The sequence below is a fragment of the Phocoena sinus genome, chromosome 5 (assembly GCF_008692025.1).
Source record: "Phocoena sinus isolate mPhoSin1 chromosome 5, mPhoSin1.pri, whole genome shotgun sequence".
NCBI classification, from domain to species: Eukaryota; Metazoa; Chordata; class Mammalia; order Artiodactyla; family Phocoenidae; genus Phocoena; species Phocoena sinus.
In genome coordinates, this window is record NC_045767.1 from 31,290,867 (window position 1) to 31,317,126 (window position 26,260).

Here is a 26,260-nt window from a genome sequence, read left to right on the forward strand (position 1 = left end):
TCAGACTGCATGAAACTAGGGCTTAGCCAGTTGCATCCAACCTTAACAGACTTGTTGGTGGCAAAATAAATGTTGCCGCTACCACAAAGAGCAGGAAATCTGGAATTTTTTAAAAAAGGATTTTTTCCTTTTTTCTTTTTTTTTTTCATGTGTTTGTCATGCCTTCCTTTAACATTTGGAAGGCTCAGATTTCACACTATGACCAATAGCTCTTAAAGTTCTAACCAGGGAAAGCAACTCTAACCATTTCAATATTGTGGTTTATAACATCACCAAACAAGCCTTTCTAGAAAAATACAGCCTCAAGTCAGTTCCCTTGGAAATCTGTCTGCGAGGCAGGCTACTCATACACTCCAAAGAATTGTTTTTACAAAGTTTCCGAGGTGTGGGCATCAGAGAGATTTATAATGGGGTCTACATAAATGACCCATTGATATAAAATAATATCTTGTCTTTCAAAGAATTTGTTCAGTACCTTTACAATTGAAAAGTAACTGGACATTTGTTGTTTGAATAAATCTCTAGCACATTGTTTAAATTTATCTTTAATGGAACATCTTCAGTTAAGAAAAAATAAATCCATCTATTTTGGGTTTGTCAAGCGTTCTAATAAATCACGACATGGATAGTAAATTCAGTTTGTTCCTAGCATAGTATAGGAAATTGAATTGATTCAAAAGTAATTTTCTGTGGATTAAGATATTATCTGATATATTATATCCTTCAGTGAGGCTTATCTGGAAATAGCACATTCACAATCATTATGAATTTGTATTCACGGTTCAAACAATGCCAGGTTAAATATTATAAACATATGGGGCCTTTCATTTTACTCTTTCTTGAGTTAACTACCATGTTTTTGCTTTTTTCTAAAATTGGAAAATAAGAGAAATCATACAGAATTTTAAGGAGGAAAAAATTAACTATTATTTTAATAATTTTTAAAACTATTACTAATAATAAATTTTAAAAACTAATAGTTAAAAATTAACTATTATTTTTAAATTAATTAAAAAATTAATTATTGAGGCGTATAGGTTGTTCCTGGAGGATATGGTCAGCCATCAGATGATTTCAGTTTTCTTTCACCAAATTCTTATAGTCTGAATCTCACATGAGGGGAAAAAATAAAAACACTGAATCTTAGCGATATGTAAGTATTATTATACGTAATATTCAAAAAAAATGTTATTTTGGAATTCCCCAGCGGTCCAGTGGTTAAGACTCTGGGCTTCCACTGCAGGGGGTCCGGGTTCGATCCCTGGTGGGAGAACTAAGATCCTGCATGCCACACAGTGTGGCCAAAAGAAAAAAAAAACATTATTTCACTTTGTATAGTCATGTGGTATGATGTAATAACGTACTTGAATTATGGTGCATTTGCTGAAAGTTAAATTGTACTGTTACCAACTAGCATCATTTTTTGCCTCATTTTTACTTAGTGTAGTATGCTACCAATAATAAATAAGAAGCTAGCCATCAATTTTTATCTTAACAGGGAGAGCCAGGATCTCCAGGAGTCCCAGGAGTTGATGGAGAGCAGGTAATTTTCAAAGACATATACTGTCATTTAAAGCATCATTATTGATGAGCTTTTGTTATAGGTTTGAAGACCAAAAGGCATGAGTGTTGATTTATGATATTCTCTTTTTTTTTCTTACCTTCTGTTCTAGAGACTACATTAACTCTAAAAAGCAATTGGTTTTAAATTAGACATTAGTTTTCTTTGTACAAACATACAAGTTATATGATGCTTTAGATTTGCCTTAATAATCCCTATCAATCTACCAATGACATCTCTGTGAATTTTTATTAGACTTGTAAGATAATTACCAATTTAGTAAGAATTGCCTAATTCTTGTCAGTGAATACAAATAATTCAAGATTTAAAGCTGTGACGGTAGTTTCCACAAAATTAGATATTGCTTACATGTGTAATTTTGACATTGTTGTCTTTTCCCAAATAAAGACTGTACCTAATTTTCTAGATCATTAGAAAAGACAGAAACAAGCAGGACACTTGTAGCTTTGTAGAATATGGCAGTATCTCCGAGGGTTTCCCCTAAAACAGAGGTTGACAAACATTTTCTATAAAGGACCAGATAGTAAATGTTTTAGGCTTTTCAGGCCATAGACATTCTCGATCCGATTTTTTGAATGCCACTTAAATTTTGTTTTAAATAAACATTCAGCCTGTACAAAAACAATTCCTGGGCTGGATTTGGCCTGTAAGCCATGGTTTGCCAACCCCTGGTAGAAATGAATCTGACTAGGAGAGTGTGGACAGTATTCAGAATTCAGAATCTAATCACAAGGATGAGTTTCAAGATTTTTGATGTTTTCTGGGCTTCCATTATTTACCTAAGAAATGGCTAAAATCAAGAAGATCATAAGAGATCAAAGACGTTCTTGATACAGTTTGTGAAATATCCTTCTCAGGAGATAGTATTAGATAAGAAAATTAAGAGAAGGGTTATTTTAATATCAGAGTTGTATATTGAAATCATATAACATCACACTAAATTAACATGTGGTAGTTATAAAAGAGACTTTAGATGATCTGCTATATCCATTAGAGATCACATTAGCATTTAAAAATCTGATGGTATTACCTCCCCCAGTTAGTCATTGTAAATAATTTGACATACATAATGACATACTACATGGTATGTCATCCCTACATATACAATAGCTGAATTTTTTTTCTATAGTCTTCACAAGGTCTTCTTCTACTCCTAGGTCCAGTGGGTTGGCTCTCCTGCTGCTCTCTTTTACTAGATTCCTGAAACCAACCAGGATCTGATTAACTATAAGATCCATCTATCTATTTAGGTACCTACCCACCCACCCACCCACCTAGTGGGTGACTCTGAAGTAGGTGCTATGAAACAGATATACGTAACAAGAAAAGACAAGTTCCTGTCCTTAAGTAGTTTTTGTTTTTTGTTTTTTGTTTTTTTGCGGTACGCGGGCCTCTCACTGTTGTGGCCTCTCCCGTTGCGGAGCACAGGCCCCGGACGCGCAGGCTTAGCGGCCATGGCTCACGGGCCTAGCCGCTCCGTGGCATGTGGGATCTTCCCGGACTGGGGCACGAACCCGTGTCCCCTGCATCGGCAGGCGGACTCTCAACCACTGCACCACCAGGGAAGCCCACTTAAGTAGTTTTTAGTATAGAAAATATGAACAGGTTAGTGCAACCAGGGATCCCTATAACCATAACTAAAATAACTATGATCATCTCTGCTGAAGGTTGGGCCATCTGATCATACTGCAGTGAACCTCCTTAGATGAAAACGCTTAACGATATACATTAATTTCAGTATTAGTATCACAAAATTCCTATTTTTTGCATTCAAAATACACATATATCTGTTTCCTCACTGTAAAAAGAGAATAAAAATCACATCTTGGATCACCTCATAGAGATGTCACGAGAACAAAATAATAACACTGGAAAAGTGGAAGTATTTCTAAGCATTAATTGAGTATTAGTATATACTGAATGATCTATCTGTCTGTAGATGGGACCATTGAAAACTGTTGGTGATTGGAACCTCTACCTGCATTTAATAGGAATAGAGGGATATAATGAGTGGAGATGTGAAAATTTTATTTGGACCTTTGTTACTATAACACTAGGTCCTGCTTCAAAATGTATATTGTGCATTAAGCCCATTAGTTTGTTTTCAGGACTGGTGATATAGAATTAGCTGCCAGGTAAAAATGTGGAATCAGGAGAAATGACGTCAACACTTACATTCCTGCTTTTCATACTTAAATGGCCTAAGTAATAGAATTTAATCTCTTCCATTACAAGAGGAAATAGTATTGATTCAATGTAGAAGTTTGCTATAAGAGATAACTCTACCTAAAAATGAAAATCAGAATCATCTCAGCCTGAGGCCCATCTATTGGCAAAAGTAATCTGGAATTCTATTTTCCCTATTATGTAACCATCCATGGTCAGTATGATTCTTAAGTGCAAACCATATCATTTGTAGGGACTCAAAGGTTCAAAGGGAGACATGGGGGACCCAGGTATGCCAGGTGAAAAAGGAGGAATTGGACTTCCTGGATTACCGGTATGTTTATATTTTTAAAGATGTATTCATATTAAGATAAATTAAATAATCAGAAAATAGTTGTATTATTAGCTGCAGTCTCATCTAATGGTTCATTTAATATTTTTATTATTAAATATTTGAGGTGTTTTTGGTTAATTACTACAACTAAGGCTCTAGAAGAAATTTTAAAGCAGCTAACCAAATGAATTATAAAATAAACCTTTATGCTTTCCTGAATTATTTTCACTAGAAGATAGTAAAATAAATAGAGTTGGTCATTAATGTAGGATGTAACTGATCATTTTTACATAAACAATAATAAAAAAAACTAAAAAATACAAAATAATTAAAAAACAGATTACTCTGGAAGTGTTCTCCTTATGTTACAGTATTATGGGATGGTGTTTTTATGGTTTCCCCCATAATTTTTACTGAGAATTTGGAGAGGGAAGTGTAGAAAAATGTAGGGAAAATAATATAGAAAACCTCACCACCCTAGATCATTTTGTAAAACAAGGAAATGTGTAAATAAGTGTCAGTGAAAACGAAGTTAAAGGACTGCTATTTAAAGTCAGCACCACCATTAAAAATATAACAGTTATAATTGGATATATTTAGCAATGTATAAGTTTAACCAATCAAGCATAACTTAGTTTCATTTACTTTATCATTTATTTCACATATCATGCACAATCCCAGGGATTTGAGGAAGCTTGCTGTTTAGCTTGAGACTAAAATGCAAGGGGACAAATCCTTCTCTTACATTATCATGTGCATGATATTATAAAAATTTCAAGAGGGTGATGGATTTGGGGAGAAAATTCAGCTGTTCCTTACTTGACCAGCTCAACTCTTAATGGTTATTTGTAGGGTGCCAATGGAATGAAAGGAGAAAAAGGAGACTCGGGATTGCCAGGTCCTCAGGGTCCTTCCGTAAGTCCATGGGGGCTGAACTTCCATGGTTCCCGAAAAACTCTGAAATGGGCCAATTATTCACCGACTTCAACCTGTGCCAGATGGCTTATCAACAGTAGAAAGGCCATGAACCTCTTGGTCTGTCAAACTGTAGAAGAAATATCTGTCAGCCTTGTACAGCGAGAGACAAAAGCATCTCAGAGGTCTGAGTTAGAAGCGATTTTTCAGAGGACTATCTAATCCCGAGGAGAAAATCAATGGTTTTCCCACAATGCTTTTGGATAGAGCTCTGTGAATGTAGAACCTACGTTCTTTTTTTCTCCAGAGCCCTGTTGTTGCTTAGTGAAATATTTGAGAGTTTAATAGTAGTTGTAGCATTATGGCATTTCTTGGTAATCAGTTGCTTCCTTTTCTTTTAATGTGCTTTTGATTTATTCTGGCTTTTGTAGAACAACTGTATTTTTTTTAAGTATTTTTATTCTCACGAAGGAATTTCCAAATGTAGAGAATCAAATGCATCACTTCTTCCAGTATCCTTCTTCCTCTGCAGCCATTAATGGCCTTAGCAGAAGCCCAGCATGAGATTCAAGCCTAACTGCCTTATCTAAATGAAGTAACCAAATTCATGTTTATTTTTCGGACATGCAGATCATAGGCCCACCAGGCCCACCAGGTCCCCATGGCCCACCAGGCCCCATGGTAAGTTTCCCTTCTCTCCAAAATATAATCATTTGTTTAAGAGCATGCTACCAGAGGAAACATGAACACACCCCTCAAAACAGCCAGCTTGTATGTTGTACTACTCTCTGTGGAATGGACAAAAAATAGGGGGTGCTTTTCTGATTGTAAAAGTGTTGTCTTTCACTCTCCCAGGCACATCTGTTGGAAAGAGATAGGGTAGTTTTGTGATAGGAAAGTTGAATAAGCAGATTTGGCAAGCTTTACTCCACTCTTAGGGTATGAACATTGGAAAATCATTTTAACCAACCACTGTTCTAGGCCATTAATAGCATAACAAGATTAATAATTGTAGCCATTAATGAATGTTTCTAACCAACTTTGAGGATTGAGACCCTTTAATGAAATGTTCAATAAGAACATTTAGAAAATAATATGATAAAAATTGTCTCACTTCCACAGATGATATATATTGTTGGATCTTTTTCTTTTCACTTTTAAATACTTCTGTAAATACAGTGTTTACTGTAAGTATCCCTCAGTGACCAGTGGAGGCAATGACTGTGTCCTCATAGAACGTATGTTCAGTGAGGAAGGTAGCCATTAAACCAGCATAATTCTCCAAATGTCTACCTAATGACAGTTTTGTTAAGGCTAGAACTAGAAGGCAGAATGCTTCAAATGCTTTTGACTAGGATAGGTTGGGGACAAGTCAGGCAGTCTCTAAGGTCACATTTGTCTCGACAGTGTCCCGATAAACCATGTCTTCAATCATAGAGATTAAATAAACTGTCGGTCACTCTTTCCTCCTGTTGTGCTCCAAGAAAGAACATCGTTGGAATGATCTAAACCACAGAGCGTAGCCCCAGACCCAATCATCTATTTCTTACTAAGTGCCGTTTCTATTTCATACCACAAAACAATTGTAATTAATCTGATTTTCTTAAAACTAAACAGTGCTTTAGGAATCAAGCAAGTGGCATACTTTTGGCGTTTTAATACTCCCGTCACTTTAAGTTAGAAAATTAAATTTTAAAATGCTATATCCATTCATATCATAAAATTAATTAGTTTAAAGGAATTTAAAACCATTTCTAAAGTGAAATAAGAATTCTTGATAAAATGGCCATGTCCTGAAAATGTTTATCCATAACATATCCAAAGGGAAAATGTTATTCCAGTGTAGACATATGTAACAAATATCTATGTGTTGCTTGCTTAAAAAAAAAAAAAACTTTTTCCTACTGTTGTATGATTTTGCTGATGAGTATTTAAATACTCCTGTCTCCAAATAGTTCATTTAAATGACTTGAAAGTTTAAAGCAATCCACAGTAATCTTTAGTTAATATAGGTTGACTAATTAGTCTCTATACTTAGATTTTCCACAAAATACAGGGGAAAAGCCCTGATTCATGAACGTGTTGTGACTTCCTTCCACTGATAAATAATTGTTACAAGAGCCTTGAATAATTCATCTTTGTAAAAATGAATGCATTCTAAATAATAATGTTTAGCACTCCTGTACTAGAATCCTTTTCTTAGCCTTGAAGAAATAATGCAACAGGGTTCCAAACTTGACTGTCATCTCCTCATTTTCTTGCTCCTTTAGATTTCTTAAAACCTTGGGTCTAGAGCAGTTAGTAATTGAAAAGGTCTCCTCTTCACTGGTACTTAAAGTTCAAAAATTTTTTAGCAAATTTTAAACTCATAAGGTATCTCACATATTCCACCTAGATTTTTTTAAATAGGGATTTGAGAAAGAGAAGTAGTGTGGGTCCACAAACACTTTTTTTTTTTTCTTCCATATAACCCTGGCAGATTCCCCCCTCCCTCTCACAGGTATTTAGCAGAAAGAATTGCTGTTAATGAATTTCCTATTACAGAGGAATCCAAGAGCTAGAAGGAACTTTCACTAGGTATTAGCATCCGCTGGCCTGCCTTTAGCTATAGCTCAAACAAAAAGATTCTTGTTATACATCTCTTTTGTTACTTTATATAATAGTAAGTAGTCACTTCTGCTGGGAAAAAGTGAATCAATTCTTAATTAAAAGCTGTGTTTTCCATTTTCAGGGACCCCATGGACTTCCTGGACCAAAGGTAATCCAACAAATCCCTTGATTATTTGATGGCTGTTTCATTGTTAATCGTGGGGAAGCATGACAGAAGCATGTCTGTCCTGTCTTATTTATTTGTCAAGTAATGTTGATAATCTTTAAGCCTTTAAGTATCCAGATGTTTAAATTTCACAACAAAGAATGACTTAAAACAAATTTAAGTGATATCACCTAGAGATGAATTAGTCCTCATTTTGCCTTTTTCCTTGTCACTATGTAAGTTTCTTAAGTTACTAATCATAATATACTCAAAATCAACATTCTAAAAGGAAAAAAAAAGTGAATCTGATGACATTTCTCAGACTAGTCCAGATGCTCTTTCTTAGTATGGTATCTTTAGTTGTATATTCAGATGTTATTAGTTGATACTTCTTGCTTGTCATATAGCAGTACTGCATCTAAATGCTTTAATTATCCAGCGTCTTAATTTTGTACTCCCCCAGAGGTCACTAGTCTAGAATGAGGTGAGGTATATCAAGTATGCTGTACTGAGGAGAAGGTTACATCACATACACGTATTCTATACTCTGAATTAACAAGAGAACAATGGAGAATATCCCTTCCTTGGAGAATTATTGCAGTTTGTATTGTGAAGATGGATGAAGGTGCATTCTTTGCCTTTGTGTAGACCGAGAAGACACCTTGGAGGATTAAAATGAGCCCTGAAAGACATGCTTCTTCTTTCAGTGAGCATATGTGATGAGGACGTATGTTCTGATCTCAGCTTTGCCACTGACAGGCTGTGTCACCTTGGGGAGATTATATACCCTCTCTAATCCTTCATTTACTCAACTAGGTAACTTACCTCAGAGTGTTGTGATGATTTAATGAGGTGTGATTATAGAATACTTCGCAGAATATCCAGTGCAGCTGTTAATAAACATCCAATAAACGTCAGTTGTTATTGTAATCTTGTGTTTGGATGCTTTGTTCTGAACAGAAGAATTTATCTAGTCCTCAAGGCTGCCTGAGAAAAGGTTCCATGACTCCTGCAACCTCCTCAGTAGTGAGTTGATGCATTGAAATGGAGAGGGGGTGAGGGGACACATAAATGCAGTGTTGGCAATAAGAATCAGAAAGCCTAGAGGTGGCCCACCCTCTCCTCTGAGCACTCCCGCTGACCCCCCAGCTTTAGGGGTGGCAGAGGGATTGGTCTGACTCCAGAAACCTGAGTTTCCTTTTCAAGATGAAGCAGGTGACCCACCCAAGAAAGGAAAGAGTTCGTGCCTCTTTATTCTTCTTAGAATGCCTTACCTTCTGATAAGGCCAGTGATTGACAGTGTCTCAGTGGCGTGGATTATAGTTTAGGGTAAGAACATTTTTGTTGGGGTCAAAAGAGAGCTTATCTATCAGCTCTGTGGTCTAGGTACTTATCTAGCCTTCTTGGGCCTCCTTCCCCACACTGGACTAAATAATATTTCCTCTGTTGACTTCTGTTTGGATTTTAAGGTACCACTAAAGACCAGATTAATTGTAATGACTCAAGCCAAAGCCACCAAGATTGAGTTTCTAATTCTATGAGTGATTCAGTTACCCCATCACCATTACATTAATAGATGCCCAAGATCCTTCTGATATCTACAGGGCAATGATTCACTTTGCCTACACTTAACTTCAGTTGTTATTTAAATCATAGATTTCAGAGAATTATAAAGTTGAAAACATCTCATAGCTTACCTGTGCTAGTTCCTTGATTTTATAGATAATAAACTATAGGCTCAGGAGATTTAGGTTATTTGCTCTAAATTACTGTGCCAATTAAATGACAGATCTGGGGCTAGAATTTAGGTTCAGAGTTGAAATTTGAAATTTTTGCCCCAGAATTTGATTGTTTAAACTTACCTTCTCAGTTAACGCCCATTCCTATCAATGCATGATTCCTCACCAAAGAACTTCATAGCCTACCAAGGCTGCCCTGCCTATTCATCATCTTAAATCACTTGCTGAATGAAAGTCCACACACATGCAAAAGCCCTGAATCTCAAGTTTAGACCAGTTAACTGCAGTTGACTACTGAGCCTTGGCTTTAATCTCACATTGACTCTAGCTCTGGGACATTCCCAGGATCACACTTTACCAACCATAGAATATTTGGCTTTCCTACAGTGGCAGCATTACAAACTCCCTCTCCTCAGAGCTGCCAAACTCCATTAGGTCATGCCAATGTGTTTATTATTTTGTGACCCCTTTGAAAGTTCAATTATATAGCATGGTTCCATGGATGACTCTAGCTCACTGTTTCCTAGAATTTCCTGATGAGAAGAATCACCTGGGAGACATTAAAAATACCATTCCTGTGCTGCTATGGTCCAGGTGGTGCCCTGGACTCTTTAACAAGTACTGCACTGATTTGCACCATCAAGCAAACGGGGGAAATACTGCCCAGATTAATAATCCCTCCTGCCATGTAAGCATAACCTCTCCCCTCTCCCACCTCTACCACTCAGGACTCTATAGGACATTTAAAACTGAAATCATCTTCCTTCCACAAGTCTTTCAAGATTTTCTTGATGAGATTAATATCTGTACTTAAAAGCTGAAAAGGGAACAGGTCAGAATTCTATTTCTAACATGCTGCTGCCGAGAGAAAATAGTGTATTACATTCTTAGGTTTTTAAAAACAGAGTCAAGAGAATTTATCACTTATCATGGCTTTTGTATTGTCACCTTAAGTTAAATTCAAACTTACTTTATTCTGAGATTGAACAGATAGACAGTTAGTAAAGCCACATGTAAGTTCTGTGATCTTCACATTCTCTCCTAGGATTGGCTCTTTGTTGTCTGTTCTATTGATTAATCCTTGTAGGGACCTGACTTGCAATGTCAGTGAATGAGGATTCACCAAATGGCATTGCTTCAAAAGTCAGTTGCTACATTTTTAGCTCATTCCCCTGGGCAAAATGCTTAAAGGCTTAAAATATTCATATATATAACACTGTCCTGCATATTCCAGTTTTCCATTCCAGCAGAGTGAGTCTTTCCTGCTCAGCCTCCTTCAGTGTCCTCCACTCCGATTGTCTTTGATTTACTTGGTCAGAACAATGTAGCATAACACCAATTTCCTTGAGGTAAAACTGAAAACTTCGCAGCTCAGACAAATACATTTTGCTTGTAAGGAGCACACTTTCTCAGGAGTTCTGCTTCCTAGAATATTATTTAATTGTCAATTTCAGTTTGTTAATTCTTAAAGTTTTTCAGATTATTTTTGAACTAATGCCAGACAAATCTAGCCTGACTCTGCTGTTACCTAAAACTGGAATCTGCAACCATTTCAGAGACTGGCTCTCTTCTCTCGAAGTTGAAACACCCATGATAGCAACCAAAATCGGCATTTGCTTTTGCATTTAGGGTGAACCAGGGTTAAATGGTGTTAAAGGATTGAAGGGTGAACCAGGTCAAAAGGGTGACAGAGGACCCCTTGGTCTTCCAGTAAGTAAAGAAAACTTTCCATTTCAGTGCAAATCTCAGACTTTTCTTTCTACCCTAAGTAAGAACTCTGGTTTACTCAGTGACCATCTTATGGTTGAGATTTCTGTAACTGGAAAACATACTGTGTTCGCACAGAGCTCGGCCCAGTTTTGTTTTCTCTCAGGTCTGCTCTTGTGTCAGAGGAAGAGCCCGTGACAAACAATGCCATAAATGTTCTGTCGTTCAATTACATACATGTCAACCTTCCTCTTTTAACGCTGACAATTCTTCTCCCATCACCCTCCCCTTTAAAAAATTATTATGCAGATTATTTCATAATTTCTCCCAAATGTTTTTATTATTTAGTGTAGTGTCAAATCCTCCCTCATTTTTTATTTTTTCTTCTTCAATACCAAAAACGATAGCCCCCTGTTAGTGGAAGGTATGCAATTGGCCATTGTTGAAGGCGTGGGGTCAGTGCTGTGGTTCCTTACATTAATCAATCATATTGTGGTCTAAATGTTATATGTCGTTTGTGCTGGAAATGCCCTCTTACAAGGTTCTTGCGGCAATAATGGATAGTATGGAAGAAGTATTTTGCAGTTATTTAGAGATTTTTATTTTTAATGAAAAGGAGATTTCCAACTTTCATGCACTTTATGCTAGTCTTCTTACCACAACAACTAAAAAGATATTTTTAAATGATTATTAAATATGAGGGGTTTTTTGGCTGCACCGTGCAACATGCAGGATCTTAGCTCCCTGACCAGGGATCGAACTTGTGTCCCCTGCAGTGGAAGCACAGAGTCCTAACCACTGGACCGCCAGGGAGTTCCTAAATATAAGTTTTAGTTTCAAGCTTTTCATATGCTGTTTATTCAGTGAATGCAGATGAAAGTCAGTAAAGAACATTATAGATTACATTATTAAAATATGACATAAAATTGGTAATAGAAAATAGTTTATACACATCTCCATAAAAAAATTGGTGACTGCTTATTTTATTTTTCCCACAAGTACTGTATTCTAAGTACTAAAGTATTCCTCTTGATAGCCGATGCCTTACATAGATCAGGCACTTAGTAGATGCTTAATATGTATTCATTTATTGAATGATGTAAGCCTTATATTAGAGTATAGGTTAAATCACACCAATTAGATCATGCCACAGGTATAAAACCTAAAACCTGTATATGTGTGAGTCATTAATTCACATTCCAGGTAAATATAATGTTATATAATCAGTGCAAAAATTTTATCATCCCCCTATTTATTTTTAAATTTTAATAATGGCGACTCTGAAGAAAGTATCAAAAAGCAAAAGAAAGTTTGGATTTCTATTTTATTTAAACCCTCAGTCTGATTTCTTTAAAGTTTTCCCTATCTAGGACTAGTGGTCATTTTTATGTAACATTTAGCCGAAAGCTCTACATATGCTAGCATTAAGCGAATGATAACACACGTATTTTTTTTAATTTTAGTCATTGCTAAGTAAATTGAATTTTGCAGTTATAATCTGACTCACAATAGGATTGTACAGAAGGAATTGTAAAAGAAAAAAAGAAAAGTACCCCCCAAAATGTATGGTATAGCATCATTTGTAGAGTTTGCAGCTGGAATAAATTTTTTTTCTTCCATTTTGTATTATTAACTACATCTGAAGCATAAAATGGGGAAATAGTTCTGCAACCTTGCCAAGAGATGTATAGAACTAGTGCATTGTCTTTCTTAAATACTCCTTGATCAAATCAACATTTTTAAAGGACTATAAATAAACATTTGAGTTTTGAGATACAAAAGCCATACCAAAAAAGTAATTGCGCTTATAATTGAAAAAACAAGCATCGAAAATGTCATCTTTTGGTCATACGTTATGCATAGCCTAGAGTTGAAGGGAAAGAAAAGCATGCATTGCCTGAGAACAACATTCCATTTTTAAAGCATTTCCCATTCAGACTTTGATGCTTGATTACTTGAAGTGAGCTGAGGGACAATGTTGTTTGGGACAGTTATTTCTTTTTGGACTCATGAAGTTTTTCTGGCTTTTTCCTGTTCCTAGAAGTCCCTCTAGTGGTGACTAACGTGAACACAGTAAGAACAATCCAGAAAACACTGAGTATCGTCTGTGTAAAATCCAGAGTCACCCTGACATGTTAAAAGTCTGCATTTGTTATTCACAAATGCTATTTAAACAAATAAAACTAGAGCTGTTTTCTTCTCCTCTGAAATTCTAACTTGATTGATTATTATAATGAGCCCTTTCCTAGAAGATCGGCCATTATTTTTTTTTTCAGAACCGAAAGAAATATATTGTGAATGGCACAGTCTTTAGAAAATTAATTTCCTATGGAAATTAACAACCCAGACTGTTACTGGTAACTATTTTAAAGCCCACTTTATAAACCTCATTCACTTGATTTCTAAGTAAGAATTTATCAAATGGAAATGTCATAAAAATGCCATCATCTGTGGGGTGTTTATTGTCACATGGTTTTTTTTTTTAACTAACAATTTGTAGCAATGTGATATTCATCCCAGAACCCTGTGACTGCGTATTATGTTGTTTGAAGTGTTACATTTGTTCATCAGTACCTCATACTAATCTCTGTTCTTGTCATTCGTGTTACACCCACCAACCCTGCTACCAACCAAATCACACAGGGAGCATCTGGCTTAGACGGAAAGCCAGGATCCCGGGTGAGTCAGCACCTCAACTTGCTCCAACAGGTTTTGTGGCTAGGAGTTTTATGCTTCAGGACAGACTCCCATCAAATGATGAGGGGTACATAGGACTGGAGCAGAAGAAAGTGGGCAAAGATAGGGCAGAAAAGGGAAAGGTAGACAAAGCCTGGGTTGCAGCCTTGTTTGTCATACAGCCTAAACTGCAGAATGTCTTTCTGAAGCCGGGGTTCAAGTCTGGATAACTTGTGACGTGGGAAGAATGACCGATCTAATTGGCTTCATTGTCGTAGAACCCCAGACAGATTTTTCCATAACCAATGAACACTTCCTGCAATTCCATGGGAGGGGCCCTCTGAAGGAATCAAAATCACGTGAATTTATGTTAACTTGCTTTTCCTTTTATGTTTATATCCATATTAGAAATGTAACTTCTTCTTTGGAACTAACTTTCAAATCTCTGTTCATTGAAATGACTTGTCTGTCTTCTGTCATTTTGTCTCTTTTCTATGGTTCTTAACAGCTCCATCTCTTAAATTTCAGCTACAGGTCCTCAATATTTAGAAGTCTTCTGAAGATGAACTTTGAGTTCAGGCAGTAAGAAAAAGATCAAACTGATGTTGATAATTCACCAACATTAGAATGAGTTTAAAACCCTGAATTATTTCATATCACAAGACTCATAGAATAAACAAGAATAGTAAAACAGAAATAGGAATACTAAAAAAGTTGTGCTAGAATAGTTTCTGTTCGCAAATATCATAATAAATTCATTGCAAATCTAAGCATAGTCTTCCTGAAAATGAGCAAATATACATGAAGTCCTTGCTACATTTTTAAGAATCAAAAAGAATTCCAAGCTCTTCAATTCTAAAAACCTGTTTCAGGCAGTCATTATTTTCACTGGACCTCAGTGTTCCTATATTCATCCAAATATTATCTCATCTGCCACAGAAATCCTAATCCTGAACCAGGAGGCCAGAGGGCAATTATGCCATTAAATCATCCAGCTGCCTGGTTTGTGCCTTATAAGCCTAGTGACTTGAGCCACTGCAGCAGAACCTATAAGAATAATTCCTTCCTTCTAAGCCCCCTGCTGCTTCCAACAGAACTGAAGAAAGCTTGAAAAGTTAAACACTGTTCTCATTTATTTAAGTTTTTTTTTTTTACTTGTATAACTATTCGAGTCTCTTAAACAGCTGAAGACAAGACTTCAGAGCATTTGTGGCCAAGAGGAGTAGGGGTAACTGTAGGGGCAGAGAATGGATGTGAAGAAGAGGTGTTGTGAAGCAAAAACAATTATTTTTTCTTAAGATTTTGGGGGCAAAGTGAAGATTTTCCATTTAGTCAGGGAGGAAATATATAATTAAATATGATATACAGTATTTTGTGTGAGCCTTTCATTGAAATAGGCAGTTAATATAATTCATCCCTTTTGCATGAGTTTCTGGAAAACTAGTGGCCTGAAAGAATCAAGCATAAAGCAGTTTGAAAGGAGACGTGTTGTCTTACTGACATTCTAAGGCATCATTCACCCAGGAAAAGTCCAGGATAAATTATAACTGCTTTTCTTACAGCCCAAGGGATATGTCTCATATTATATTATTTTTATCTTTTTTTAGGGTACAGATGGCCCTATGGGACCCCATGGCCCCGCAGGTCCCAAAGGAGAAAGAGTAAGTTGCTCCTGAGGCTATTAAGCTGTGACCTAAGGAAAACACAGAGTGTGGCTTTTCCATTTTAGTTGATCTGAGCTGTTCATTTCCCAGAAGAAATAAAGGGCCATCCAATAGTAAATGGAAATAGATGCCATCTTAAGTTCTATTCAGAGTCGTCATGCTGAGAGAATGACAGAGTATTAGGACATGCCTGCCTTAACAACAACAACAACAAAACCAATTCATACAGTTTCATAGCTAAAGTAAACAGCTCAGACCATTCCTCCCTAACCCCTAAGGAAGATGTGTTCATTTGGCCTTAATCCAGAAAGTTGACGTCAATAGGTCTAAACTTTCCAGGACCATATATTCTGGTCGATAATCTTTTATATAAAGCTACTGTATTCATTCAGAATAAGTTATAACTTTTCTAAAGGGAACTTACAAAACCTAAGCATTCTCTGCACAGTTACACATGCTCCTCTTTTTAAGCAAAAGAATAGCCTTTCTTTAACCATAAGGAAATAATTTTAGTGCATTATAAAACAAAAACCTTCCACTAACCTCTCTATTGCTAAGCCATGTTTCCATATCTTTGGGGGGAAAAAAGACACTCAGAGCGGAAGATAAACATCTGATACAAAAAAATGTACTACAGCGTCAGCAGCTGGTCATCTGTCTGGAACTTCTCTCCCTCTTTCTCTGTTTTTCTTCTGCTTTTTCTTTTCCTCACCCTGAAAAACTTAGAAGGTTTTTTTTGTATCTGAGTAGAATTGTGTCATCAATTTCCCCACCATCCAGAATAGGATGTAAAGAAAGTATCCTAATGGTGGGGACTTCAAAATGTTGGAATGATTCATTGTGCAACTTTGTGGTCTTTTAAAACTAGATAGAGTTTCATCAGTCTGGGATAATTTGCTTTAAAATAGAGGGCCATATAGTGATTTCTTTGGCATACATCCCCATCCCATAATTCCATGTCCTATAAAGTGAATTCAGTTATTCAGTAAGTATTTATCACATTAAGATGTACAAAACACAATGTACTCCTAGTGTGGAATGAAAATGCTCTCCTCCCATTTATGAAGTCTATTTTGTTAATTGTTCTAATGAATTGCATAATAATAATTGATTCATCATCCTATATCCTTTTATTAATACACTGTATATACTTACTCAGTACTGTGAAGGAAGCAGCTATTTTCCATGATCTCGAAGAGTTTACAATCTAATTGCAGAGGAAAAAAATATCTGCAAGGAATAACTAGATAATGAGGCCTAAGTGAATACAAATAGTACATGCCGTGCATTCAGCGATGAGGAAGGCTGGCTTTACCCAAGAATCCTTCTAGGAAGAGGTGAGTCCTAAAGGAAATAAGTCATCTGAATTTATTTCTAAGGTCAAACAAAAGCCTTACGAAGATCATCTTAATTAAAAAGATTTAAAAGCTGAGAGCCTCACGCTGCGGGTGCATTCAAGCATTGTATCAAGAAATCCAGTACATGAACTAAAAATGGAGCAGCAAATCTCAAGTAGTCTAGTGGCAGAAGGCCCTGGAACTCAAGAGGGTTTACCGTTTGGTAAATCAGCTGTTACTTCCGAGAGCTCCACAGTGTCATAAGAGTATCAGGTCTCAGCGCCGGGGTAGAATTCGCCAGCAGAGCAAATGAAATGGCTAAGAATTTGTGAAGGCATAGTTTAAGTCAAATGGCGTGCAGTGTGAAGTGTTACACTTGTATTTACTCAGCATGTTGACTATCTTAACTGGATCAGATATCAGCACTCTCTCCAAGTGCCCCTCTCCCTAAGTGCTAAGCTGGAGTGTGATTCTCAAAGTGAATTGATGGAGGTGCCATCTGGACTCTCTTGAAAAAGTTTCAAATTTTAAAGAGGCAGGAATCAAGAAAGGGGCTCATTCTAGAATAGTTCCTCAGTGTAGGCATGCAAATTAAAGATCCTGAATGAAATGAGACCAGCCTAAAAGAAACCAGGCATTTGACAGACAGTGTTATTCAAGAATTGTCAAATACATGACTGGCAGCATTAGTAGTCAGCTTTTCAGAGCACCTATCGTCCTACCTGCAGCTGATTTCTTCATCTTGGCCTTGTAACCACTAAGGAACTCCGTAGAGTGTGTTAAATTTGAGAGGTTCAAAGTTCTTTTGGAATGAATTGATCCCGGAAAAGAAGTTGCACATTCAAGGCCCTGTGGTAATATTTCATTCCTAAAAGTTTTCAAGCTGAAACCATTAAGCTGCTTTTGGCTCCAAGTGACAGAACCCCAACTCAAAATGGCTTAAACAATAAAGAAATTTATAGTTCTGTGTGGCACAATAGTCAAAGGAGGAACTCTAGGCTTTGCTTCTGTGCCCTTTCCAAGAGCTGGCTTTGTCTTCTGACCACAGGCAAGCTGGTTGCAGCGGTTCCAGACCCGCCCTCTGGCGAGGCATCGGCAGAGAGCAAACATAGGGACTGTCTTCTCCTGTATCCTCCTTAGCTGTGAGGAAACTGTCCCCAAGGCTTCCCAGCCACTTCCCCTGACACTTCATTGACCAGGATTGGGTCATATGTCCACTTCTGAAGCAGTCACTGGGAGTGAGATGGAATTGTCATTATTAGCTTAAAGTAAGTATTTGGGGTGAGCAATTCTGCAAGAGGATCTCCACAGCTTTAGTGACAGCTGAATTCAAACCAGCCACGGTATATTCATTTTAAAAACAAAATAAAGCTGAAGTACTCAATCAGAGGAGGAAGAAGGGAGAGTAGGTAAATCAAAATGGTCTGTGGAGATATTTCAAACCACAGCTACTCTAATCCATTGAGTTTTTACGAATTGGACCAACTCCAGGTTACATGAACCTTCCTTCTAAATCCCCACCTCCCCTCCCATTTACACACGAACACATGCACACGCACGTGCATGCACGCACACACACACACACACACACACACACACACCATTACCAACGGCACCACCATCACTTAAAAAATCATAAATAACACTGACAGATCAAACTGAAAGAACTTTATTTTGAATTAGTGCTCTTTGGGTTTTCAAGCCCTTTTCATTAAAAACAAGACCTCTAACTGTATGATAATAATGAGAGCTTCTTTTTATGGACATATTATTTGGCAACATATAATTTCATATTTTATAATCACACTTAATCTTCAGAAAAATTCTTGCAGAATATGTATTACTCTCTTATTTTACAGCCAATGAAACACAGGCACAGAAAGGTTAAGAAAGTTACCCAAGGCCACACAACCAGTCAGTTCCAGAACTGGAATTCAAATTTAAATCTGTTTCATTTCAAAGCCTGGCCACTTTACTGAATGCAATTCCTGCTCTTTCAGTAATAAACATAAAGTAATAATGAGTAAAAGTGCAATAAGCTTTTATCATATTTATTCCCCCAAATCTCCCTATACTACATGTGCCTCTAAGTGACAGTGCTAATTAGCACCAACAACCCCTAAGTTTAAGTTAAAGAAGAATATTGACAGTGACTTGAAATCTGCTCACATGGGAATTTGGAGTGTAGAGAAACACAGAATAATACTTAGATCTGCATGCACAGTTATCAGCTGAACTTGACATTGTACCCCTGGAAGAGATTTGCTACCGTTAAACTTCTTCAGGGGTGTGATAAAAGAAGGTAACATTTTCTTTTGGCCCCTCACATAAACATCATCATTCTCTTGATGTTTCCATATTAAATACTGACAGTTTAATTTTGGAGATGGCAGCAGAAGAAAACACTACTTGAAATGCAGACATCTCTTTTTTTATTATCATAATTTCATATTCCTGGGGCCACCTCCAATTACACTTATTTTTTATAAGCATTCAAGATGATCGTTTAACGAATCAACCAACAAAGGATTAATCTCCAAAATATATAAACAGCTCATGCAGCTCAATATTAAAAAAACAAACAACCCAATCCAAAAATGGGCAGAAGACCTAAATAGACATTTCTCCAAAGAAGACATACAGATGGCCAAGAAGCACATGAAAACCTGCTCAATATCACTAATTATTAGAGAAATGCAAATCAAAACTCCAATGAGGTATCACCTCACACCAGTTAGAATGGGCATCATCAGAAAATCTACAAACAACAAATGCTGGAGAGGGTGTGGAGAAAAGGGAACCCTCTTGCACTGTTGGTGGGAATGTAAATTGATACAGCCAGCCACTATGGAGAACAGTACGGAGGTTCCTTAAAAAACTAAAAATAGAATTACCATATGATCCAGCAATCCTGCTACTGGGCATATACCCAGAGAAAACCATAGTTCAAAAAGACACGTGCACCCCAATGTTCATTGCAGCACTATTTGCAATAGCCAGGTCATGGAAGGAACCTAAATGCCCATCGACAGATGAATGGATAAAGAAGATGTGGTACATATATACCATGGAATATTACTCAGCCATAAAAAGGAACAAAATTGGGTCATTTGTAGAGACGTGGATGGATCTAGAGACTGTCATACAGAGTGAAGTAAGTCAGAAAGAGAAAAACAAATACCGTATATTAATGCATATATGTGGAACCTAGAAAAATGGTACAGATGCACCAGTTTGCAGGGCAGAAATAGAGACACAGATGTAGAGAACAAACGTATGGACACCAAGGGGGGACAGTGGCGGGGGTGGTGGTGGTGGTGGTGTGATGAATTGGGCGATTGGGATTGACATATATACACTAATATGTATAAAATAGATAACTAATAAGAACATGCTGTATAATAAAATAAGTTTAAAAAAAAAGATTATTATTTAAGCTGAGACAAGCTCTGCTACTTAAATAGGTACATGGAGAGAGAGTGATGAGTTAGTAAATTCCTACCTTATCAGGCACTGAGTAGAAAGCATACATGTTTTTAAACCCTCTTTTTCCAAAAGGAAGCAAAACATACATGATTGTATTGATGTGACTTGATTCATGAATTATGCAAATATTTACTGATGTGCCGGACACTATTATAAGCCGTGGGCATGCAGTAGGGAAAAAAGCCAGGGCCCTGGCACCCTAATATGGAGATTCCAGTGAGGGGCTCGGCAGGAAATAGACAAGTTATAACGTGGGTATGTCTCCTGGTGTACGAGCCCCGTGAAGCTCATTTAAGGGCAGGGGCAGTCAAGGAGGAAGGGCTTGCTGAAGAGACATTGGGGGAAAAAGAATTTTCTTACTACATTTTTGGAAAAGCAGTAGCTTAAAATAATTAGTAACAAACATTTCACAGTAAGGCCAAAGAAACCCAAGCACCACACCCTAGATATGCAAGTCCTTTTGCACCGCTGGGCAGACAGTCCTTCTTTCAAAGGTGATTCTGTAAAATATGCTAACATGGATTTCTTTTGCTCTATCACTGGCAGCGGCCCTGAAAGAGCCTGACTCTTTGGAATTTTGATAGAATGATACTTCAAATAGAGGCTTTAGCCACAGGCCGTCAGGGAAAGTGTGTGAATATAGGTGTTTGTTTATGATTTGCACTTTCACCTTTCATTATAGGGTGAAAAAGGAGCTATGGGAGAGCCGGGACCCCGAGGACCGTATGGTCTTCCCGTGAGTTCTCTTGTCTCGCGATGGTGTTTCCCTTCAGCATGTATAGATGACCTGTCCCTGGCGTGGTTAACCCTCCCCTCGTGGGGAGACTAATCCCATTAGAGGAGCAAAGAACAATCCACTAATTCTCTTCAACGCCAATGTAACTGTGTACTTCAGAGATAGGTCGTATTTGTGTCGTATTCTTACACTCACATACAGACACCCACACACTTCACCAGATTGAGAGGATCAGAGGTTGTCCGTGAGATGGACAGTGCTAACCTGAAAGGGGGCTTTTGACTGTCAGATAACCCCTCCTTGGGCCATCTGACCAGACCCATAATTGGCCCTTCCTTGGGAGGTCATTGTACCAGAAGTGGGTGTGGAAGCTTAATTTTAAAAACTCTCTTCAGACTTTATCTGTTCTCATATATCACTTACAAAAACTGCTCTTACTAATAAAAGGTATTTCTCAGATTGATGTTTCCGATGACTTTGATGTTTCTGACCTTTCTAAATTACCGTGATGACAAGTGATCTTCAGAACAGAGAAGGTTGATAGTGTTCTATCTTCTGAAAATTCTCAATTACACCCACTTCAAATTGAGAGCCTCGGGTTTGCTTCAGAATATTATCTTTGGGATAATTGTAAATGATTTGATGGGGTAGGGTAGAACTACAGTAGAAGCATATACTGTTGTCTCAAGGTTTTTAACCCCTATGTATTTTCCATGTACCTTGTACTTTCTAGTTTTTATGAATTGAAATAATAAGCTCAAACCATGATTACTCGAGTGCTAAAAGAGATGCTGATTTTGAAATAGATTTTGAAATCTAACTGGTGCAATCAAAGCAACTTCTCAGCAACTTTTGGGTGGATTTGTTGTGTGATTTTCAATGCCCTGAAAATCTGCTACACGGGGCTCAATGGATCATCCTTGCCCAGCAGTATTATATTCCTTCTATAATAGGGGGTCATTAATTTACTAACAGTTTTTAAGCTGTGATCTTCACACCCACAATATTTATAGACAAGGTGTACATCTAGCCAAATTAAAATTGTACTTAACAATAAACAGTTTTCACATTCTTTACACACTTATGAGCTAACTACTAAGTTGTCAAACTAAAGTAGCATAGATGTGCTTATAATGTTAGTGCTGGTGTGTTTTTCAATCAACTAAACAGTATTTTTGCTTTTGACTTACTCTTAGATTGATAACTTGAATACCAAGCATTAAACTTCAGCAAAATATCAGACTACTTAACCTGATATAGAATAAAAACATTTTCATGACACTTACCTGCAACATTAACAGTCACTTCACTTGACTTACTGAAAGAAATTTGTGTTACTAATCAATAGAGAATCTTCTTCACATTTCTGAATTAGTTGTTTTTGTACTAGTGTTGCATGTCCAGGCAACCTTAAATAGAATAATAACCTATTCGTGAAACTTAGGAACACTAATGTAGCTACTATGATTCTTTGGCAGGGGAAAGATGGAGAGCCTGGTCTTGATGTAAGTAATACCTACAATAAACATCTTCCCATTATAATAGATGCTGATGGTCTCCATCATCAATAACAGCAAGAATACTTCTAATATTTTTCTGTACACATAGTTATGTGTATAGCATATATTGCTGTGTGTGTAGACAGCAATATGAAATAAACCACTAGGGTTGGCATGAGAGACATAAAAGCAAAAAGCATAATTATCTAGTATGAAATTAATAACTGACAGTTGATAGAGGCACTTCAAAATACTTTCCCAAATTAGACATTCAACATGAGTGGTTAAATTACTTATTCTAAAATATGCATAAAATCGAAGTATCTTTCACATGCCACCCTTAGGGAATGGTATGTTTATTCTCAAAGCTATTATGCAGTATTTTTCTTTTTAGCATAGAGTCTCTATATATCTTATAGCAACATAATTCTATAAAAATAGAGAATGTCGAAAGTCAATCCCTCCTAAAATGATTACTGCTCATCCTGTATTTATGTGAATAATAGCAGTAGCAAAAAGTAGTAGTAGTTACTCTTTATTGGGCACCATGTGTATGCAGACATCATTCTGGTACTTTATATATATCATCACATTTAATGCTCACACCAGCAGATGTGTAGTATTAATAGGTATTAACCTCGTCTTATGGTCAAAGGACTAAAATGGTGAAGTAAGTTTGCCCACAGTCCCACAAATCAGAGAACTTGCCGGGATTCAAACTAGGATCCCGATATTCTCTCCACTATACATTTCTTTGGAGAAAAAGCAAGAAACCTTTTGTTTACAGATATTTGAGATGTTAGGAAACTTATTTCTAAGTGCCACTTTACCCATCTAAGTTTTGAGACTTGAGGGCATGCCATGTTTCTTTACATTTGCGTTCAGAAACATGAATTCTTAAGGTTTTTTTCAATATGGTGTTGCCACAGTTATACCAATAGATCTTTTTGGTTTGCTTTTTATCCTATAGGGATTCCCTGGTCCACGAGGCGAGAAGGGTGATCTAGGAGAAAAGGGGGAAAAGGTGACCTCTCCAGCCTAGCATGTGCCTGTTTGATTTTTCTGCTTCTGTCTGCTTTGCTGTTCAACCTGTGTGATTCTTTCATACGTCTAATCTTTCTCCATCCTGTGCTCCAAAAACACTCTGATGTCTGATCTGAGGAACCACATCTTCACAGAGGAATAAAGGCTACACTGCAAGAAATAAGGGCACTGTTAGCACAGAAGAAAAGAATTATAATCCCCAGATACCTGGGCTACAATCTTTGGACTACCTGACGCCAATTAATTGAAAGATGAAGTTTTCAGGAGTTTTTGAAAATGGGGGTGGGGGAGGCATTTATGACATTAAGTAAAATTAAATAGCACAAATCTGCACCAGTCTTCTGGCAGAGCTCAGCTAACCCTGTAAATTCAGCATCTCGTTCATCTTCACGACATTCCCAGTAGAGACAGAAGATATGTCCTGTATCTTGATTTTTTTTTTTTTTTTGATTGGAAAGTGGAAGGCAAGCAGTATGCCCGATAAACCCAGTGAGTCCATTACGCAGGGACCAGGACTTGTTGCCTTCGGACGCTGTAGGTACTTTTTTTTCTTTTTTGTTTCTTTTTGCGGTACGCGGGCTTCTCATTGTTGCGGCCTCTCCCATTGCGGAGCACAGGCTCCGGACGCGCAGGCTCAGCGGCCATGGCTGACGGGCCCAGCCGCTCCGCGGAATGTGGGATCTTCCCGGACCGGTGCACGAACCCGCGTGGCCTGCATTGGCAGGCGGACTCAACCACTGCGCCACCAGGGAAGCCCGTGAATACTTTTTGTATATGATTCTTTGACATGGGAGACAAAAATTAGCAAGAGCCTTTATGTGTTTATACCCACAAAGACAGATAGTTACAAAACTATGCTGATTAATAATAACACTGACACATTATCCTCTGTAAAAGTGTCTGTTTTCCATAAAGCTTGAGGTTCACTAGAATATTACTGAAAAACGATTCCCAGAGCCTGTTAAAGTCAACATTCATATGACAACACTTTCCGTTGAGTGGTTATTCTGAGTTGATTAACCAATCAAAAAATGAATTGAGTCCGAAATTAATAATACCCAACACAGCTGGTGTCAGTCACGCCTATGTGAAGAAGAGTCCACTCCCTCCCAATGAAGTTTAAATCAATTTTACCTCACGGCAATGATGTTACTTGCTGAGGAAGAATGTCGATTCATCTTGCACAAGTGAGCAGTTTACTCCCGAAAGCTCCTCCCATCTTATCACACCTGCTCTCATTTCATTTCACCCTGGCATCTCGGGTCTTTGGTTTTGGTCATGATCAACTAAACCACACAGAAGTTCTCTCTTTCCCCGATATTAGAGGAACCCAAATGGCTTTGATTCTGAGCCTTCTGATGCAATGTTTTTGGCACACAGGAGATAAATGTGGAGCTTTCGCTCACACAGAAAGAATGCATTAATTTGAGTGCATATCTCGTCTATATCTGTTATGTATATGTCTTTGAATATTCATGTTGTTTCGCTTCTGAAATTATTCAGACTTATTGTATCTGCCATCCTGACCGCAGAATGAATACACTAATTTAAATATGTATTGCATAGTATTTTGTATTCTGTACTGCACCAGCTTCTTGTCTATAAATATGCAGAGATATTTGTTAATGTGAAACAGCTGAGGTGCATTCCTTACTTCTCCTCCTTTTGCCTCCTTGCCTTAATTCCTCCATCCCTATGATCCATGCAGCTTTCCACAACCTTTACCTTGATTCCTAGATACTAATTTCCATGGCTACATTCCCACCATGTAATTATCCTGCCTACCTCATTTTTAGCATTAGCTCAACTGAATCCAAACTGCTTTTCCTCTCTTGAACAGAATTTTTTTTGTTGTTTTTTTGGCTTTTGTTACCTTGTGAGCAAGCTGGAAACCCATTTACCATTGTGAACACCTGGCATGAGACCAATAACAGTGAATTAAAGAACATCTTTGAGTTTATAAACAAGTCTGTTTCTCCAAGTGGCATTGCTGAGAAATCTTAGCACTTTTAAATTTTGTTTATCTGACTTACTAAGGAAAGTATTTGCTTTTAGTTTCCTTAAAAAGAATGTTAAAAGAAAGAGTATATTTTTAACACACTGAATATGTTTAAATGAGAACTAACTACAAAAAATAATGTCAGAAAGTTGGATTCATTTCAAAAAGATAGAAGCTGCCAAGATTTTTTCCTTTTCCTCTGGCTCAATGTAGCTTTCATCTGTTATAGGATTAGAAAAAAAGCAAGTTGGCAGGTACTGAAAATTGGGTGAAGTCTCCATTATTCCTCTGAACTTCACTGCCACTGGCTGGATTCAATACAGTTGGTATCTGTCATCTTCACCAAAGCGGTGGCAGGAACACCTCATTCACAAGGACCACGGCACTGGGGTCTAAGTCAGCACTGATTCTCCTTTCTGATGTGTCAGCCTTCAAGTTCTTTCATCTTGTTGAATCTTTTTAATAAAATCCTGTACATCACTGCCCAGAATCCATTGCCACTCCGGGAGTCTGTTATTTTTCATAATATCATGCCTTACCTAAACCAGAAAACAGTGGTAAATGCCCTTCCAGACTTTTATTGGCTAAACCATCTTTTGAATCACCGTTACTTCCCCCCGC

The 26,260-nt window shown here is 37.3% G+C and overlaps 1 protein-coding gene across 6 annotated transcripts in view; it reads left to right on the forward strand.

Moving 5' to 3' along the window:
- The window catches only part of COL25A1 (collagen type XXV alpha 1 chain), a 478,322-nt gene that overhangs the window by 442,269 nt on the left and 9,793 nt on the right, over positions 1-26,260 (forward strand). For 2 of the 6 annotated variants that reach the window (XM_032633192.1, XM_032633195.1), the window contains 10 exons: positions 1,499-1,543; positions 4,002-4,082; positions 4,935-4,997; positions 5,628-5,678; positions 7,729-7,755; positions 11,121-11,201; positions 13,842-13,877; positions 15,482-15,535; positions 21,044-21,097; positions 22,576-22,602. In XM_032633192.1, the coding sequence (XP_032489083.1) occupies positions 1,499-1,543; positions 4,002-4,082; positions 4,935-4,997; positions 5,628-5,678; positions 7,729-7,755; positions 11,121-11,201; positions 13,842-13,877; positions 15,482-15,535; positions 21,044-21,097; positions 22,576-22,602 (519 nt within the window). Of the gene's footprint in view, positions 1-1,498; positions 1,544-4,001; positions 4,083-4,934; positions 4,998-5,627; positions 5,679-7,728; positions 7,756-11,120; positions 11,202-13,841; positions 13,878-15,481; positions 15,536-21,043; positions 21,098-22,575; positions 22,603-23,566; positions 23,621-26,260 lie in introns of all 6 variants that reach the window. The other 4 variants (XM_032633191.1, XM_032633193.1, XM_032633194.1 and 1 more) reach the window with 4 other exon arrangements.